Source organism: Ruditapes philippinarum, unplaced genomic scaffold (assembly GCF_026571515.1).
Source record: "Ruditapes philippinarum isolate M1 unplaced genomic scaffold, ASM2657151v2 ctg56_1_1_1_1, whole genome shotgun sequence".
Lineage (NCBI taxonomy): Eukaryota > Metazoa > Mollusca > Bivalvia > Venerida > Veneridae > Ruditapes > Ruditapes philippinarum.
The window spans coordinates 8,584-30,274 of NW_026862156.1; the positions used below are offsets into that span (position 1 = coordinate 8,584).

Below are 21,691 nucleotides of genomic sequence, written 5' to 3' on the forward strand. Positions count from 1 at the left end.
CTGCTTTAAACCATCATAATGACTATTTTTGATAGTAAATAAGTTTCTAATAATATACGTCTACAAACTGCAGTTTTATTGTAAAATTCTATTTAATCGCTATAACTCATATTTTTAAAGTCACTTTCGCTCACTTTAGTCAATAAAGTCACTTTTTTCGTATTTTAGGCATACTGCAAAAATTCACCCCCGCAACGGAGGTATGAAAGGTATTACAGCAATACAAAGAAAATATTGCTCTTAGATGATTTCTATAATTTCAAAAATATTACTTTATTCATCACATACTAATGCAAAATTCAAAAAATGCATTACTAATCGTATTTTATTATTATATTTTAAATTTTGCCCGTTGCGGCAAAAATCCTCATTGCGCGAAAATCCGATAATCCAATCATCGTATTAGCGCATTGATTGCTGCCGACAGTCATGTGCACGTGTCATACGTTGTGTCATTTTTTTCCTTTCTCTCAAATAGAAATATCTTGTTTATGCATTATCTAATTAAAGCAGTTTAAAGCAATAAAGTTATATACTTTTCTTTTACTTAATATAGATATTATTTTCATATTATGAATCTACACGTATTTTCAATTATCTTTTATATTGGTAAAAATCATTTCCATATTGATATCTTATTTTCATATAAATATCTTATTGTTTACAGATTTTGATCTCTTTTTCGTATCATTCTGAAACAGATATTATGTTCATACTAATACATTTGTATTATTTTCGTATAGATCTTATTTTCGTAAGGATTTATTTCATGCAAATTTTATATTCACAGATCTTATAAAAATATTTGTAAAAATCTTAGTCGAAAACATAATTTTCATACAGATTATATATATATCTTATTTTGGCATAGATCATATTTTCAATTAGATCTTATTTTCGTACAAATATCAATTCATGTATACAGTACGTACTGTAGGACCACGTACTGTAGGGATTTTAATTGTTTGCAGATCTTATTTTCGTATACACGGGGGAGGAAGTGTTACACGAAGGATGGAGTTCTTATGATAACTTGTTTGGAGTTCTTATGATAACTGTCACGGAGTTCCAGGAAAACGTTACGGATTTCTGTGGAAAACTTTTCTATATACTTGGAGAACTCGCGTAAATAATGGTTATTTTTAACTTTAAATGGGGAGTTTGAGGTGCTAAATTTAACTTTGATAATTAAGCTTGCCCTACATATTGTATTTTGTTTCAGAAAAAATATTTTAGTCCATATTTCGTCGCCTTTTTAAAAAAATCTGGTAGTTTTGAGAAAAATTACCAAATTACTTGCTAATTCGTACATATTGACCTTTTCATTTGTGATCTTCACCGTTGCTATACATAATCACCTAATTATTATGGAGAGTTGCAAACATAAAGCCAAGGCTAATAAATTTATACCCGATTTTTCAAAATGTTACGGAGTTCTTGCGATAACTCAAAATATGCCCTGGAGTTCTTATGATAACTTTTGTTACTGCCAGTATGTTTTTGTGCTTAATCACGGCACGTTTAAGCGTATTTTATTAGTCAATAAGTGTGTAAATCATTATGAAGCATAGTACGCTTATTATTTGCACAAAAATTTGGTTATATAACGTTGGTTTTGATCGTGTTTTTCAGTTCAATAGATATTTTTCTTACCTCCGTTTCTTGTGTTTTTTGTGTTTGTTTTGGTCTTTTTTTGTGTGTGTGTGTGTGTTTTTTTTATTGGAATGACTGTAAACATACTTGATGTAGAGCATTTACTTACAGGATAAAAAGACGCTTTGAATTTAATACTCAAGCATGATTTCGTCATATACTAGTATACATTATTCCTGGCAGTTTTAGAGAACATTTAGAACAATTTCTAAAAGGTATCAGTTTTTTGTCATAGAAACGTATAAAGTCTTCAATAAGATATGTGAGTCACCGTAAGGTTCATGCCGTTTATCGACCCTGTTCCTTTCTCTATTAAATCCAATGTAGCATCACGTGACGTACAACAATCTCCATATTTCGGAAAATTACTGCATACATTTTTCTTTTCAAAGTTGGAGTCCTAGTTGTGGAAATTTTGCAACAACTTTTGCTGTAACTGATTTACAAAAATATATTGTCGAACTTCTTTCGCTCGAACCCGTAGGGCACGTGCAAATCTGTCGAAGAGATCGGTAGTAATCGGTTGATTTTTTATGCATAAAAAGATCATACATTTCGGGCGCATGGGTGTGAAGGGTATCCCGGTTACATACGATACATGGTATAATATGATACAATTTACTTAGCCGCTTTTGAGCCCAACTACTTATTGTCTGCTTTAGAAAGGCGGTTGCTTAAAACATGTAACTGAGAAAAATGGTAAGTTTTAAACAATTTTTCCTTGGCGGTTTAAGCCATGTTACTGCTGAATACAGGTGACCGCTGATTCAGGTTTTCCTGAAGATTTTTGTATGTTTGTTACATTTTACGCCTTTTCCCAACAGTATTTCAGTCATATGGGCGGGTAGTTTCCTAACCATCGTTCCTGGAGAGTTACACCAGTACTAGACTACCTTCCTCCGTGCTAAACTACCAAAGCATCTCCCGGGGATCGAGAGAGGTAACTGGATTAGAAGTCATCGATTCAAACCCCTCGACCACGGAGGCGGTCGTTCCTGAAGATAGCTTAGCACCTGTTTATCCTATATAGACTGTACACCAAAGCAGTTTCATGTCTTCTCCAGATATATTGAATGATCGTGTTTTAATTTTCAATGTTGCATTTGCGGAAACTTATGACATAAAACTTTTGTTGACGAACAGTATACACAGAAACATTTAGTGCATTCGTTGGGTTTTATAATGTCAATATGATTTCGCACAAATTTAATTAGGAACTAAAACACGATCAAAACCAACGTTATATAACCAAATTTTTGTGCAAATGATAAGCTTACTATGCTTCATAATGATTTATACACTTATTGACTAATAAAATACGCTTAAATATGCCGTAAGAAACACACTGGCAGTAACAAAAGTTATCATAAGAACTCCAGGACATATTTTGAGTTATCACAAGAACTCCGTAACATTAGAAAAATCGGGTATACATACATTTATTAGCCCGGGCTTTATGTTTGCAACTCTCCACTATAATTAGGTGATTATGTATAGCAACGAAGAAGATCACAAATGAAAAGGTCAATATGTACGAATTAGCAAATAATTTGGAAATTTTTCTCAAAACTACCAGATTTTTTTTTAAACGGCGACGAAATATGGACTAAAAGATTTTTTCTGAAACATAATTCAATATGTAGGGCAAGCTTAATTATCAAAGTTTAATTTAGCACCTCAAACTCCCCATTTAAAGTTAAAAATAACCATTATTTACGCGAGTTCTCCAAGTATATAGAAAAGTTTTCCACAGAAATCCGTAACGTTTTCCAGGAACTCCGTGACAGTTATCATAAGAACTCCAAACAAGTTATCATAAGAACTCCATCCTTCGTGTTACACTTCCTCCCCCGTGGTATAGATCATCAATTGGATCTTATTTTCGTACATGTAGTAGTAAGATCATTCAATGAATGCATAAGTATATATTTTACATAATTATTTCAACAGATAAATGCATTATTTCAAAAATAACTCTTATTTTCGTAGCCGCGATCTTATTTTCGCGAAAATAACTTATTTTCGGTATCCATCTATACCGCATTTTAGTGGTCCCGGATTGTGATTGTAGGATGGCGGCGCCCGTGAAGATAAGTAGTGTTTTTAGACCAAATTTATTTAAAGGTAAAGTGGCAATTGTCACTGGTGGAGGGACAGGTATTGGTAAAGCAATAACACAAGAGCTTTTATTTTTAGGTAAGTCATTGGATGTGATACCTGTACAGTTGCCCTATGCGCTATTGAAACGGAAATAGGAACCACAGGGGTACAGTAGTCAGTACGGTTCAGTGAATGTTCACAAAATATGTGTTTGATAGCAGAAAACATTTATCCTAAGTCAGGAGAAATGAATTCTGAGTCCATTCCCATTACACTATCGTCTATTATATTAGGCCATCAAACACAGTCATATTTTGTGAACATTCAATGAGCCGTACCCCTGTGGTTATTTTAGTTATTAGTTTATGGCTGCAGGTAAAAACATATACAATATACAAATCCAATTTAAATAAGTGGTACATCAATTTTTTAGAAAGGAACTACTTATTAACTTTTGCTACATAACTACATGTATGCATATGAAACTGGCTCAGTAGATATGTTCTGCTGGTCATAGGAGGCAGACTGTGCGACAGACTGTGAGACAGGGAGGATCGTACAAGCATACATGCCATATTTTCAGCCATCCAGATAGGGGATTTGTCTTTAAAAAGCAGGGGATTTGGATAAAAAATATGGGGATTTTTAAGCAAGCGTAAACCAGTCGTAATTTTTGTATTTTCTGATCGCAGATCAGGAAATACAATACGGACATTCAATCTCGTGCACAGCGCTTCCCGACAAACTTAACAACAAGTAGTTCTCAAAACAGCTTAAAACTAGCGATGTAAAGAAAAGAAATATTTTTATTTTGTTACAAGTATCCAACAAATTACAAGGCATTCAATTACGGCTAAAGAAATTTTCAATGGAAGGAAAATGGAGATGGAACTCTATTTGTACGAGCGTATATATAATAATTAATATCGCTTAAACATCAAATAAACATGTTTCTCAGATGTCAAAGTAAGAAAAGGGCTGTAGCCTACTCAATTGAAAAGTGTGTTACATGAAGTTAAACCTCAAAATATACATAAATGGTATCGGGCCCCACCACACTGCGTTGCAATCCAATCCACCGCCATCATTCACCTGTGTGTATGCCACCGCAGCATCTGCGATGGCATATAACGATTCACCTGTGTGCATTGTGTGTGTGTGCGTTATATAGATTAAATAGTGAAAATCTTCTTGTGAAAAACCACTAGTCCAATTTCAACAAACTTGGCAGGATTGTTCCTTGGGTAAAGTTGTTCAAAGAATTTGATTCTATGCTGAAATCTGGTTGCCATGGCAACCAAAAGGGATGATAAGAATAAATTAAAAGATCTTCTTGTAAAGGCCCACATGGCCTAGAGCTTAAATAATATTTTACATTTATATATAAGGTATTGTCTGGTAGACCTCTACCAAGATTGTTCAAATTATAGCTCCGGAGTCAAAATTAGCCCTGCCCCGGGGTCATTGATTTTCACTATGTACATATTGTAAAAACTTAAAAAATCCTCTTGTGTGAAGGTACAAGGCTTAGAGCTTTGATATTTGTTATATTATATCATCTATAGGTCCTCTATGAAAGTTGTTCCAATTTTGCTTCTTGTGTCAAAATTGGCCCTGCCCCGAGGTGTCATAGATTTTCCATTTCAATATATAGTAAAATCTTAAAAAATCTTCTTCTCTGAATTGACAACGGCTAGAAGTTAGATATTTGGCATGAAACATTGTGTATTGGACTGCTACCAAAGATTGTTCAAATTATAGCCCTTAGGTCAAGATTGGCCCCATCCTAGGTGTCATTGATTTTCACTAATAGTCTATGTACATATAGTAAAAACTTAAAAAAAAAATCGTCTTGTCCGCTGGTACAAGGCATTTGATATATGATATCATCTATACGTCCTCTACCAAAGTTGTACAAATTTTGCCTCTAGTGTCAAAATTGGCCAAAATCTTAAAAAATCTTCTCTGAATTGACAAAGGCTAGAGGTTGAAATTTGTCATGAAACATTGTATAGTGGACCTTTACCAAGATTTTTCAACTTTATTATAGCCCTCGGGGGTCAAAATTGGCCCTGCCCCGGGATCATTGATTTTTATATACATATAGTAAAAACTTAAAAAATCTTTTTGTGTGAAAGGAAACAACTTACATTGGAATGTCTAATACATGTCATGCAATTTTTATGTAAAATATTCAATAGCTTGGAGTAAGCCAAAAGGTCATGATTTTCAGAGATATTTATGAAATGATTTAGGTCATGAACTCTAGCAAAACAGTTGTGAGCTTAAATTGTAGAGATATTAAATGAAACAATTTGAGCACATTATAAGGACATTATGATTCACACCATGTTTATAATAATGATTATGTTTTTTAGAAATTGGTTATGCTCAATTTAAAAGATGGTATTTAACCCTTTTCCTCATATATACGCGAAATAACACACTTTCGCCCCCCCCCCTTCTTTTAGGCCTCAAATAGTGAAAAAATGTCCTGTTTGGGCCCCAAACACATCTTTTCTTTGAGAAAATTTTGGACTTGTGAGAGGCTAAAATGACCCCAGGTCTGTTCATAAGGTAATGTGTAATCAACCCTGAAAAGCCTTTGACTCTAACTGAATTCATTGAGAAGTTGCAGCACTTTTAAATTAATTTCGATGGAAAAAATCAACACAAAATGGTGATTTTTGGCAATTTTAAGATGTCCCCTCGTTGCCATGGTGACAGGAAATTTAAGACTGAGCATGTTGTTACAATGGCAATGGTCCAGTCAACATTTGTAACAAGTTTGATTAGTATTGAAGAAGTTTTTATAGTTTTATAGCAATTTTAACTTGTAATGGGAGACTTTTCAATGAAAACAGACATTTTTCACAAAATGCTCATGCAGTAATTTCAAAATTTAATACAACTATGTTATACAGTTAATACCTATTTTTTGTCAATAAAAAATTCTTTTATTTTTAAATCAATTACAGTTAAACTTTGTTCGCTCGAACTCGGATCGCTCGAATACCTCCCTTCGCTCGAACTTATCGCACAGTCCCGGGAAAATTCCTATATAATATATATTGTTCTACCTCGGATCACTCAAACACACCATCACTCGAACTATCAAACCTGATCTCTGGTCCCTTTGGCAGAAATATAGTGTAAATCACACCTTTTCGGTTGAACACATACAGACAACAGATGTTGCAGGTCGATATGTTCTAAATAATTGACAGTAGGTGACACATGTTTTTAACACCTCGTGACAAAGACAATTAAGGTTAATGATACAAAATAAAAGGTGTTGTAACCGATTTGTTTGTTATGATACAATTGTTTATTTGCCGTCTTTAGTTACGATAAAAGGAAAATAACTCCTGAAATGAGCAAAAGTCAATAATTAATGACGTTTACCCGGACGGCTTTAATTACAACTGTGGTTCATGTAACTTGAATTGTAACAGTGTAATCTATTTATAGAATGATACTTGTACGTGTGTTTATTTTAGTAAATGACTACAAATAGATGCTGTTGTAATATGTTGTTTTTTTTAAATATTTTATTAATTCATTGTTTAAAGTAAAATTCATTCCATAATAAACATATAAATATATTTTGAACATTGTTCACAGATTGGATAATGATCGTCCGATCGAACTCAACCACTTACAATATGCATGAATATAGATTAACACAGTGTACCGTTTATACTGTTTTCAATATGATAATAATTCTTAATATGACGTATTCAACAAACGGATGTACTAACAAACAATTTCATTGACGTATTTATCATTTGACCGATGTAAGCTGGACAACCTTTAGGCCTATGTTCTATGTAATAATAGTTCAACCTCGGTTGGCTCGAACTACCGATCTCTCGAACAAATTTGCACAGGCAAAACCTCCGAATTCGAGCGAACAAAGTTCGACTGTATTGCACTATGGCCTTTGTATCTTAACATTAGACACGTCTGCAGATGCAGGTTATTTTAACAACAGGCAATAATAATTTCCCAAATTTCCAAAATACATGTATGGTTATTTTGTGAAAGTATCATTCATACAATGTGATGCCGTTGTATTATGGGATTGTTTTGTCCAAATTTGTATATGTTTTAACCAAAATTAGGCAAAAGTGGCGTCCCCTCGTCAAATGTACAGAAGTGTTTGCATAAACGGCAATGTGTGTAATAAGTTGAAAGAGTACATATCCTTTCGACGGCCATCCGCTATACCCGTAGGACGGCCATTTCTGAAAGCCAGTCTTATATTACGACAGACGTCCATAGCGTAGTTGAACGTATCAAAAATATACCTTTCTAAAAACCACAGCGTAAATCAGCGTAAAACGTGAAATTTGTTTCATGCAACCCCGTAAAAACCTCGTTTTCGTACATTCTGGTTTTTATCTCACCTGAGCATGCTCAGGGTGAGCTTTTAGGATCGATGATTGTCCGTCGTCCGTTCACATTTAGTTGTTAACACTCTAGCAGTCACATTTTTGCCTCAATCATCATCAAACTTGGTTAGGATGCTTATCTAGTTGATAGCTCGGATGAGTTCGAACATAGGTCATCTCGGATGAAAAACTAGGTCACAAGAGCTAAAAATAGAAAAACCTTGTTAACACTCTAGAGGTCACATTTTTGCCTCAATCATCATCAAACTTGGTCAGGATGTTTGTCTAGGTGATAGCTCGGATGAGTTCAAACATGGGTCATCTCGGATGAAAAAGTAGGTCACCGGAGCTAAAAATAGAAAAACCTTGTTAACACTCTAGCGGTCACATTTTTGCATCAATCATCATCAAACTTGGTCAGGATGTTTATCTAGTTGATAGCTCGGATGAGTTCCAACATGGGTTATCTTGGATGAAAAAGTAGGTCACCGGAGCTAAAAATAGAAAAACCTTGTTAACACTCTAGCGGTCACAATTTTCATCAATCATCATCAAACTTGGTCAAGATGCCTGTCTAGTTGATAGCTCGGATGAGTTCGAACATGGGTCATCTCGGATGAAAAAGTAGGTCACCGGAGCTAAAAATAGAAAAACTTTGTTAACACTCTAGCGGTCACATTTTTGCATCAATCATCATCAAACTTGGTTAGGATGCTTATCTAGTTGATAGCTTGGATGAGTTCGAACATGGGTCATCTCAGATGAAAAAGTAGGTCACCGGAGCTAAAAATAGAAAAACCTTATTAACACTCTAGCGGTCACATTTTTGCATCAATCATCATCAAACTTGGTCAAGATGCTTGTCTAGGTGATAGCTCGGATGAATTCGAACATGGGTCATCTCGGATGAAAAAGTAGGTCACCGGAGCTAAAAATAGAAAAACCTTGTTAACACTCTAGCGGTCACATTTTTGCATCAGTCATCATCAAACTTGGTCAAGATGCTTGTCTAGGTGAAAGCTCGGATGAGTTCGAACATGGGTCATCTCGGATGAAAAACTAGGTCACCTGAGCTAAAAATAGAAAAACCATGTTAACACTCTAGAGGTCACAATTTTGCCCCAATCATCATCAAACTTGGTCAGGATGTTTGTCTAGGTGAAAGCTCGGATGAGTTTGAACGTGGGTTATCTCGGATGAAAAAGTAGGTCACAAGAGCTAAAAGTAGAAAAACCTTGTTAACACTCTAGCGGTCACATTTTTGCATCAATCATCATCAAACTTGATCAAGATGCTTGCTAGGTGATAGCTCGGATGAGTTCGAACATGGGTCATCTCGGATGATAAACTACAATGTAGGTCACCGGAGCTTAAAATAGAAAAACCTTGTAAACACTCAGGTGGTCACAATTTTGACTCAATTGTCATCAAAATTGGTCAGGCAACTTGTCTAGGTCATTGCTGGGAATAAATCGAACATGGGTCATCAGGATGAAAAACTAGGTCACAGGAGCTAAAAATAGAAAAATCTTGTTAACACTCTAGTGGCTACTGTTGTGATCCAAATATTCTGTTAATGGGTCTGAAAGTTTGTTTTGATGATTTCTAAGTCAAGATCGAACATGGGTCATCTTGGATGAAAAACTAGGTCACACCGCCCAAATATGGAAAAACCTTGTTAACATTCTAGTGGTCACATTTTCGACTCAATTATCATCAAACTTGGTCAGGATGCTTGTCTAGGTAATTGCTTGGATGAGTTCGAAATTGCATGTGAAACAAGGTCACCGGAGCTAAAAATAGAACAATCTTGTTAACACTAGTTGCTACTGTTTTGATCCAAGTATCCTGAAAATTGGTCTGAAAGTTTGTTTTGATGATTTCTAGGTCAAGTTTGAATATGTGTCACCTGGGTAAAAAACTAGGTTGCACTGCTCAAATATGGATAATCCTTGTTAACACTGTAGTGGTCACATTTTTGACTCACCTGTCATGAGACTTGGTCAGAATGCTTGTCTAGGTAATTGTTTGGATGAGTTTGATAAGTCAGGTGAGCGATCTAGGGCCATCATGGCACTCTTGTTTTAATGTGTTAATGAAAATCGAAATATTACGCTTTGGCTGTTCAACTGCATACGATAAACAACGATCCTTAACGTTCTGAGATTTCTATTGAAATTAAGTTTAATGAACATTTCCGCTATGGCAGTTTTACATTGTGATACATATTTCCATGCTTTTAACCGTTTAATAACGTTTGATCATGCAGATTATGCTGTTATGACTTTCTTTGCAATCGATGAATATGTAGAGAAAGAACAAACCAAAATATTTAGGAAACCAGAAGAAAAACTTCTTTTAGCAATACTGGGGTTTGCGATAATGAAATATTTTCGAGCAATATAAAACTGCCACAGGATGAACAGACTGAAATGATTACCAAAATTCAATTTACACAAGCTACCAAAGATAACAATGCGTACAACAGTGATGAAAGTGATAACAAAACAGAGATGCAGTCAAAGGTTGTCCAAGAAGAGTTAACTAAGACAGCGGATAAAGGAGATGATGACATATGCAGCAGTGAAAAGTCAACATTTACGGACAATATGTTAAGAAGGAAACTCACTGCAAAGGTTACCACGACAGAAGATCAACTGGCTGCTTGTAATTACGACACAGATGGTTATACAACAACCGCAACAGACGACGAGATTCCATTGATAGATCTCGTACAGAAGTTTATGAATGGAACTGATAAACCTGTTTCAAGTAGAAGTGACAGGTTGACGACCACTGTGAAGATGCCAATAAATGAACTCGACACAAACCTTACTAAAAAGGAAATTAAATGTGCAACAAGTGCTTATAATGACGTATGTGAGTTTGATGTTTCTAAAAACTTAGATGAGGTGCAAATGAAGGAGCTTGCTGATAGAAATACATCCATTGACGGCTTTGCATCAAAAGCTGAAAAGTTAACTAAGGCTGCTGATAAAGTTTGTGAAGGGGATGATGACATATTCACTTCAGGTACTTGTCAAACCAAATACGTAATACCCCCGAAGGAGCTGGTTGGAAACATGTCCAAAGAAAAATGTGTTATAGATTCTGAACAGCAGTGCAATAGTGGATATACGAACACAAAAGAAATTAACAAGAACCAAATCACAAACGAAAGAGATGGCTTTTCAACCACAGACGAAATACCACTAAATAAGTTTGTTGGAAAGACGACATTTACCAAACAAAAATTCAGAATTATACAAAACGTAACTAAGCTGGGAAAAAAGACCACAAAAGGAACTTTCTGCAGATGTTTTGAAATCCACCAAGAGAAAATCAAGAATGAATTTGGAGATGATAGTCCAGTCTGATCAGGCCAAAATTCCTTCAAGATCGGAGAAAACCACAAACAATCAACATAAAGAACAGTTAGAAGAAACATCGTCCTCTGAGAGTGAAAGTGATGAAAATTTAGAAAGTGACGTAGAGTTTGAGAGTGAATTAGAATGGGAATCTTCAGATGAAAGCGACGAAGAAATTGAAGAAGATGCAGAAGAAAGTAGTAGTATTCAATGGCTTTCAAGATTGCATAAAATAGAAAATAAAGCTTTTTTTTACGACCAACGCCTGGTCCAAGTAAAGCACTCTCAGCGGCAAATTCGCCACTCAACGTCTTTTATGAAATCTTTTCTGAAGAAATATTTCAACTAGCAGTAAAGTCAACAAATGATTATATTCCTATCTTCACTGCACACAGGCAAAAGTTTAATCCAGCTTGGACGGAAAAGGTATTTACACCATTAACGACTGATGATATGAAGGCTTTTTTTGGAATACGCATGATAATGGCGATAGAACCCAAACCAAGTATGGATGATTACTGGTCTTCCAACCCACCGTTAAGGAATTCCAGAATCGCAGATACAATGTCCAGACAGAAGTTTAAATTGATACAAAGATATTTTCATATCAAGGATCCAAAACGTGACCCTGTTTGTATTACAGATCCATCGGAAGCAAAACAAGTTGCTCGAAAAGACCCACTGTATAAAGTTTCGCCCTTGTTGGAGAAGGTGCGCAGAAACAGCAATCGTCTTTACAATTTGCACCAAGAGGTGTGCGTTGATGAGGCTATGATCAAGTGTCACGGCCAACACTGGGGCATTGTAGGAGCCCCAAATAAACCAGCCAAGCGTGGTTTCAAAATCTTTGTTTCTGCTGATGCAGTTTCAGGCTACACGTCAAACTTTTTAGTGTACATGTGGAACCAAAAGGAGACTGGTCTTACACAGAAAGTAGTCGAAAATTTAACAGAAGAAATATACAATGTACACCAGAAATCATATTATCTTTGTTGACAAATTTTACACGTCCGTTCCACTTGCACTGTCTCTTTTGCAGAATAACACATACCTATATGGTTCGTTCAATGTTGGAAGGAAAAACTGGCCTCAAGATCTCAAAGTATCCAAAAAATTGAAAAAGAAGGAAGACAAAGTCAAAAGCCTGAAAAGGGGAGAGTTTTTGACGAGACAGACAAAGGACAAAAAGCTAGTTGCCACAGTGTGGAAAGACAAGAGAGCCGTGTACAATCTGAGTACATGTTACAACCCAGTTACAAACGAACGTTCAAATACCGTGACACGTAGGCACATAAATGAAGAAGGCAAGTGGGTAAAAGATGATATTCCATGCCCAAAAGCGATTGTAGAATTCAACAAATTCATGGGAGGTGTAGACTGACGCGATCATTTACGTAGTAGCTACACTCTTCAACGTTCCAGTAACCGTTGGTGGACATATTTTGCTTGGTTCGGAGTAGATATGGCATTGATCAACAGCTACATACTATACAAGTCAATAAATAAGAAGAAGACGGCCATAAACAATTTCATCTCCAAGTAAGTGTAATAACTCAATACGCATACATGATAAATAGAATGACAATGAACTGATACTGTCAAACAATGAACTGATACCATCAAATTGCACAACTCTAAATTGTACTTCTGAGCTTTGTTCACCATATACTGCATTATAATATTTGACAGAGACAATGCAACTAAAATGTACTAAATAAATAGTAAACGTTAACTTCTGATAAGATTATCTCTGTTTGCAAACAGGTTGCTGAGCAATTAATCGGAGGGTATTCTGATAGATTACGTCAAGCCAGACAGTCAGACCCAGATTCACTGTCACAGACTGCCATCTCTAGTCATCAGTCGGTGTCATTCAAAGGATGTGCCAAAGCTTGTCGATACTGTATTAAGATGAAAACGTCAAGACGGAAAGAGGAAGAACAAGAGAAACAACATTTGGATGTGCACAATGCAATGTTAACCTACATAAGTAAGAATACTAGTTCTTCAAAAATAAAGAAACCGACAGTGTCCTTTGTGGATGTGACAAAAAAGAAACAGAAGAGATATAAAAGTAAGCAAAACACAATTTATTCTCGCAATGCTTATTTACTAAATAAAACTGCGTTTAATGATTTCTTTCAATTAATGTATAATTTAGTAAACATTCAGTCATCGGTTTTAAATATTTTAGTTGACTTTGATAAACATTTTGTTTTATTGCAGACCATGTTTTATAGCCGATCATCAGTTATTTGAGAGGAAAGCGAGCTCTGTTGACAAATGTGTGCAAACTGGCAAATGCCTTTTGACGCCAACAAAAGACCGGAAATCTGCTCCGATTGCATGGCAAGGTACACTGATATTTAATACTTTATAACTCCAATTTAAATGTGACTTTGTACAAAAAGTAGGCTCTGTTGACAAAGGTGTGCACACTGGCGATTGCCTTGTGACGCCAACAAAAGACCGGGAATCTGTTCAGATTGCAATGATAAGTGCACTGATATTTAATAAGTCATGTGACTTTGTACTAAAAGTGGTTAATGAAATTCATACATGTTTTAATCTTGTTCTGAACATGATACTTTTCCAAGGACTCGCATTTAAATACGTTGTCATTTATATTGTAGATGCCGGGATAAGGACAGCTACAAAAACGAAGAATCGCTACTGAAAGTGCAGGTTTGTAAAAATTTGGTTATCAGCCCATTCACCTTACATTTCTTATGTTATTTCTTTCTATTCTTTCAACTAAGACATTTCAAATCCATCTTTTTATTTTGCAGACAGGATTGGACGCAGAGAAAGAAAATCTCCGAGGAAAAAGAATTATATTCCGAAATATTCTAAATAGGAATTAATTGTACTGAATGAAACGGAACTGCTTCACAACAGAAAGTGTCTGAAAAAGATGGGGATTATCATAACAGCGTGACTAAGCTGTTACGTATTAAACTGTCGAAATAACTGCTCATGGGTCAGCTCTAGATTTTATCATAGCATGACCGTTGTGTTGCGAAACATATTTTTCTTGGCGTGTTTGTAATAGCTTAGGCTTTTTATGAGCTGAATTTCGTGCAAAAGCTATAACGTACTGGAGTGTTGACATGACGTTTGAACTGTTCAATACAGCTATTACATAGTATATGGTATTGAACAAATGGTGTATTATGTTCATTTTTTTCATTGACCATATCGTATTTAACCGTAAAGATTATGCAAAAGGATGGTGATTTCCTATCGATCAGAAGTTAGCAGTCAAACACGTCCACAATGTAATAAAACGTAAATATCAATATCAAAGTTTGGGTGTTAATAGTTCAATTTATTAAATGTCCATAGCGTACGATTATGTTATTACTCTGCTTTTATTTCATTTTTGTACTGTTGTCGCTATATTTGTTTTATACTTCATTTCATGAAAGCCATACCGTATAACACTGTTAATATTACGTTCAACTGCAATAAACAGACTCACAATCCTTGTTTTCTGAATAATGTATTTAAAACAAGTTCTGAATGTTTTAAAACGGTAAATCTTACGTTATTTACCTATACTGGCATGCGAGCAGTTCCCGTACAAAAATCGTAGTTACTTAAACATTATTTTTTATTTGTTTGGGTCGTCAGACCAAACAAATAATGGTAGCGAAATTTCAGACTCTAATGCTGTTAATTGCAAATGCCGAAAGTAGTCCGCTTTTTTGTAGCGGTTACTTCCCTTTATATGTACCTTATGGCCGAAAAATTCAGGGGAGATCGCTGCGTAAAGCTGGTCAAATGACAGCGCATTAATTTTCAAGCAAAATAATTCCCGAATGGTCGAAGATTTCTAATATTGTTTTATTCTTTATAGATAAACATTCTTATAGTAAGCTCCATGATTATTTACATCAGTTAGCGTCGTTACAAACCTTAATTTAGAATAATATGGTTTTCTTCAGGCCGTGAACATATAAATTCACCGTGGCCGAGGGGTTTGCGCGCTCGCTTAGGAAACGAGAGGTCTGGAGTTCAAATCCCAGTTAAGGCAACTCATTTTTTTTCAAACTGTTTAAGTCAAATAAACTTTGGATTGAATATCAGTGTTGCAAGTAGTCTTATAGCGAATTTACTCAAATTAAAACGCTGGACAGCATTGGTGGCACTATACGAAAACAAATTGGTTTATAATCTCACAACCTGCACCTTTCTTACATTCTGAGACCCAAACAAATTCAGCGCCTTCTGTGCTTTGATTATTACGCTCACTCACCAAATTTTGAATGTTACACATCAATATTCGGCTCGTCACACAAATCATGGAAATTCCATCATGTTCTAAACATAGAATAACCCTTAGTTATGAGGCCTCATATGGGGTACCGAAATTATCCATTATTTTGTATGAAGAGAAGTAGTTCCCGTACATAAAATTGAACCCATTATAATTATACAATTTTATTATATCGGACCTATTTTTCATTTATAATTGTTGAACAGACCATTTTCTAAGAGATAAATAGATGTAATTCAGGAAATAGAAAGTAGACTAAACGCGTGTATCCATTACCCGGTACCGTTACCCCCAACGCATTCACATGCGATGGCATGCTTGTATGCATGATATTTTACGCATCAAAGCCATAAAATTATTTTATATAGTAATATTGGTCAAAATTCTGATAATTTAATAAGTTTTCATCACATTGCCTTCTTATCTGGTATAAGTGGAAAACCCTTTAACATGCCTCACGCGTAAGTATATTTGCGCATGCGCGCAAGGACGGAAATCCCCCAGATAAAACAAGGTCACGTTTTGACAACGCACAGGTGAAAGTGATTTAAAATGAGTCTTTTTATACGTACTGCCGAACTGACACTTAGATTTTGTCTCGTTTATGTATCTGCTTGATTTGAAATGAATTTTTGAAGACTGCATGTAAAAATCAAGCGTTTAAATGAAAAATACGGGTACTGCTTCTGTACGGGAACTGCTCGCATGCCAGTATAGCCATTTTGTTGTTCACGACTTGCCTGCGTCCTTTCATACCACGGCCATTAGGTATTATATCGTGAAATACCATGTTAAGTAAAACGTCCACAACGTTTTAAAACGTAATTATTGAAAATCAATGAAATTCAATTTTTTCTCAGGAAGGGTGATTGATACTATGCTTTTCAACGTGAATTTTGTAAGTTCAACTCATTTTTGTTTCAAATAAGAGAACTGCTTACAGAAACTCCGTTTGATGTATGAATAAATGTATTTTAAAATACTATACCATTTAGAAGATTTTCTTCAATCAATTTGGATATCGATTTGATTACCTCATTAATTAAAAAGTGTACTGTATCTGTATCTATACTATATCTGTCAATAAAGGGCACTATACAATTAACATATTTGGTGTTTTATTTGAACAACATTTAACAGAATGAAATAAATGAATGGTAAACTTCAAGAATTAAGTGATTTAAAACTAAATTTTGGTGGCCTTCCTACGACAAACAGTAGTGGCTTTCAGGAAGCTAAAATTTTATACCGGTTTATTACGTTATAGCCTTCTTATGACTATAGCGCCCGGCTTTTGAGAAGACGTTTTATTACGCTATGGCCGTCGAAAGGATATGTGGGCTTCAATCTCACTAAGTGTTTCCAGTAAAACATTTAAACATAAAACAAAATTCAGTCATATACATATCGACAACAGCAAACGACCATATTTTATCTACCGCTTCTGCGACGAATAATCCACCGCCGCTGCGATGGACCCACTGCTTCTGCGAAAGCTTTGGTCAGTGTGAGATTAAATATACACACAAGCACATAAGGATTAGCAAAGTATAGCTTTTCATGAAGTAAATAAGAATATATTTGAACCAAAACTTGATCCATCATTTAGCAGCCACCTGTTGCAATCAGCCAAAATGACTGCATCACTTGGATGGCTGCTTAAGATGGGTTTCTAGATCATGTTCGAATCTTGGTCATCTGGGGTCAAAAACTAGGTCATACAGTCAAATTATGTAAAAGCATTGTTTACATTCTAGAGGTAATATTTTGAAAATTTGTCAGAAAGGTTCCTGTCCGTACATTTTCCATGAATTTCCATGAAAACTTCCAGAATTTTCATGTAAAAATCCAACTCTGGATAATTCGGACTAGTTTTCCAGAGTTGTTCAGTGAAAACTGAAAAAATTGAAAATTTTCATGTACTTTCTCCATGAATTTCTAGAGCTTGTTTTATGAAACTTTTCCAGAGTTTTACCCAGAAATGTTCCGGAGTTAACAAAGCAACTCTGGAAATTGTCCCTAAAACTGACATAATACTCTGGAAAAAAAGTTCCAAAGTTACTCTGTCAAATGTTCCAGAGCCACTCCGGAAAAAGTTCCACAGTTAAAAATAGGATCTTGAGTAAGATGCCATTAGCCTTGAAATAATTCTGGAATTACTATGGAATTCACTCTGGAACATTCTGGAATTACTATGGAAATTATTCTGGAACATTTTGGGATTACTGAAAAGATGGCTGCATACTAAAATCAAATGACCTTTTAATTTGCATATGTGTTTTTAATCAGAAAACAAAAAATTCAAGAATTCAAACACTTATAGTAATTTGCACAATTCACAATTATTTCAAAGTCAGAGTGTTTTATGCAAACAAATGTAATTAAACATCCATCTAGTATACATGTATAATTTTATATCCTTCACAATTTTTCTGGCTTCACATGATGCAACATCTTTTTGACATTTGATGACCTCTCTGATGCATACTGAAAAATATGAATATGATCGTATATAAATACATGTACTTGTGTTATATGCACAATGTCAATGTAATTGTCCCCCGCCTTTTCGAAGAAAAAAGGGGGATATAGAAATAGGCTCCGTCCGTCTGTCCATTCGTCGGTCACACTTTCGTGTCTGGTCCATAACTTTATCATTTATCAAAGGAATTTGAAATAACTTGGCACAAATGTTTGTTGTAATAAGACGATGTGTCATGCCCAACAACCAGACCCCTACCTCAAGGGTCAAGGTCGCACTTGCTTATTCAAGGTCAACATTGTCTATTTGAGGGTATATGTCGTGTCCCGTCCACTTTCTTATCTTTGAAGGGATTTTGTAAATACTTGCCACAATTGTTCACAATAATGAGACGATGTGTCATGCACAACAACCAGCCACCTTCCTCAAAGGTCAGGGTCACTCTTGTAGGTCAAAGATTAACATAGTCTGTTATAAGGTATATTTTGTGTCCGATCTAAAACTTCTTCATAGTTCAAAGGATTTTGAAATAACTTGGCACAAATATTCACAATAATAAGACGATATGTCAAGTACAACACCTGCACCCTACCTCCAAGGTCAAGGTCACACTTAGAGGTCAAAGGTTAACAGAGTCTGTTGTATGGTTTATATTGTGTCCGGTCCATACCTTCTTCATAGATCAAGGGATTTTGAAAATATTTGGCACAAATAGTTAAAATAATAAGACGATATGTCATGCACAACACTTGCACCCCTACCTCCAAGGTCAAGGTCACACTTAAAGGTCAAAGTCAAACAAGTGTAGCATTTGCAGATCTAGCATTGATCATATTTCAAGTTATAACTTTTAAGCAGTTAGGCACTTAAACATCATCTTTCAACGCTTCTGTGCAAATGACCCATCTGGAAACAAGTGTTCTGACTTGTGGTATTTTAAGTTACTTGGGAGCTACAGTGTAATATAGTATACTGTAAACTTGCTTTACCTCTTTCTATTCTCTTATTAGTCACCGATAGAAACCGGCGACTATATTTGTAACAGTTTAATATTATATCTATGGTAGGAGAAGGCCTGAAAATCTGAAAATAAAAGCATATCAATTATTGAACAATTAAAGCAAGGGGTCAAACGTATAGTGGTGCAATACTCCTTTAAGCGAGATGAAATCATGCGATACGGACTAATGGCCAACGAAAGCGAAAACGAATGTGGGTACGAGCATTTTCTTTTCAAATATATGTTGTCTATTTTACTTTTTTGAAGAATAGCATTGTGCATGCTGATCAGAACTTATAATTGTGCATGATCGTCAAAATAAAATACTAAATTTTATAGTATTGAGGAAGTTATTGAGGTATTTGTTGCTGCAAATTCAACCGTTAACCTGATATGCACATGCAAAAGAATAATGTAGCAGTAGTTTTAAAACAAGATATTTGATTAGTTTAAGTCCCAACATGTTTATTTTTGTTAACAAAACGATATACAAGAGTAGTTTTCCATATATGTCGGAAAATATATACAATATATCAGTTTTCTTACGGTATACGCCTAATATTTTGTCCGATAAACCAACTGTACGTACAAATTTTGTTGTGTTTTTCTGTAGCGACGGGGACTTCCTCATTACAGTACATTCTTAATTAATATGGATGAAATATTAAGACTGTTTGTATGTTAATCATATGTAAATCACAGTGTCAATTAAAACAACAGTGTCAATTAATAAATTATACTATGATAGAGTAATTTAAATATTCTTTGCTCACAAAGGTTAAATATTAAAATTAGATAAGTTATTGCACAGAAACTTTAAATTCTATCAAATAACCAATAGTAAAAATAATATTCGTTTTGTTTATTCCATTCATTCAGTAAAGGTTTTATCATTTAATAATATGTTTTTCTATTATAAATTACATATTTATGTTGATGTGATAGCGATGTTTCAAATTTTTAATTTACGTTAACATTTTTTATAAAGTCTCAAATGTGTATTTTTCTTATATCGTGGCATCTTTCGACACTGAAAAAAAAATGAGTACCGGTAAATCGAATGATGTGTAAAAAGATAGACATTTAAGATAGGTAAAGAAAGATGAAAGTCAATTACGACAAATATACTGTATTCCTAGAATACTTTCGCGGAAACAATATTTCGCGTTTTTCTTAAGGATGACGTTTTCGTAGTGACCTTGAATTTCGTGAATATTAAGTAGCTGGTGTAAAGAGAATATATAATACTAATAACACAATTAGGTCTCTGTATTTGTTCACTCTATACATGCAAGACAAGACAGTATCAGTTAAGTATAGGTAAAGTTATTCATCATAGTACTTCTTAATTACACGATGATTATCTAAAGTACAAATGTTCGCGGATTTGTTACATGCAACTTATTCGCGGATACAAACATTCGCGGAAATGTATTCAATGTGAATAGCGCTAACTTAATAAGCGCAAAATAATTTCTAGGAATACAGGTTTTCCTAATCAATATCAAGAGTAAAATAAAATGTCATACATATCATAGATGAACGAAAGTGGAAAATAAACTACAAAATTAAATTGCATAGATTCTTCAGTAATAAATTAGACTGCAGAAAAAACTTAACTAAAATTTCATGATCAAAAGGAAAAATAAATCACAAACAAGATACAACACAAAAAACAAGACTCTTGCTGTTGAAAAGGGCGACAAATTTTTGGAATGAAGATACAGTAGCTATGAACGTTGTTAAAAATTGAGATGACAAGAAATATAGTTATCTAAGATGTTAGAGTAAAGGTTACTTCTAATTATCACAGGTAGATATCTAATTATTAAAATTAAGTTCAAATAGTAACACTTATATAGATGGTGATACAAAACTTTTATTTGAAGTAAATCTTTAAGGAAAGAAGGGAGAGCATATAGGTCTGTCCGTCCGTTGTCTTGTCCGGAGCATAACTTGAAAATTCTTGGAGATAATTTGTTTAAACTTCATACAGTGGTAGAGGGCATTGAGGGGGAGTGCAATGTCAAAGAACCATAACTCTATTTTGCCTGGTTTTTGAATTATCTCCCTTTATAGAAAAATCTTGTCCGGGACATAACTCTAAAACTATAAGAGATATCAACATGAAACTTTGTAGGTGAATAGATCTCAATGGGTAGATGTGCAGTGCACAAGAACCATTACTCTTTTTTGCCTAATTTTGGAGTTATTGCCCTTTGTTAATTTTAACACTTTGAACTTTGTCCCGAACATAACTCTAAAACTATAAGAGATATCAAGATGAAACATTTTAGGTAGATAGATCTCATTGAGTAGAAGTGCAGTGCAAAAACATAACTCTGTTTTGCTAATTTTTGAATAATCTCCCCTTTAAAAAAATCTTGTCCAGGACACAGCTGTAAAACTATAAGA

General features: G+C 34.7%; 1 protein-coding gene and 1 pseudogene across 1 annotated transcript in view; both read left to right on the forward strand.

Moving 5' to 3' along the window:
* Positions 1-3,688: 3,688 nt before the first annotated feature.
* Positions 3,689-21,691, forward strand: part of LOC132718126 (peroxisomal trans-2-enoyl-CoA reductase-like) — a 127,051-nt gene continuing 109,048 nt past the window's right edge. The window contains exon 1 of the mRNA XM_060701753.1: positions 3,689-3,849. Within this exon, the coding sequence (XP_060557736.1) occupies positions 3,726-3,849 (124 nt within the window). The 5' untranslated portion in view covers positions 3,689-3,725. The remainder of the gene's footprint in view (positions 3,850-21,691) is intronic.
* Positions 11,969-16,214, forward strand: LOC132718125 (piggyBac transposable element-derived protein 2-like; annotated as a pseudogene).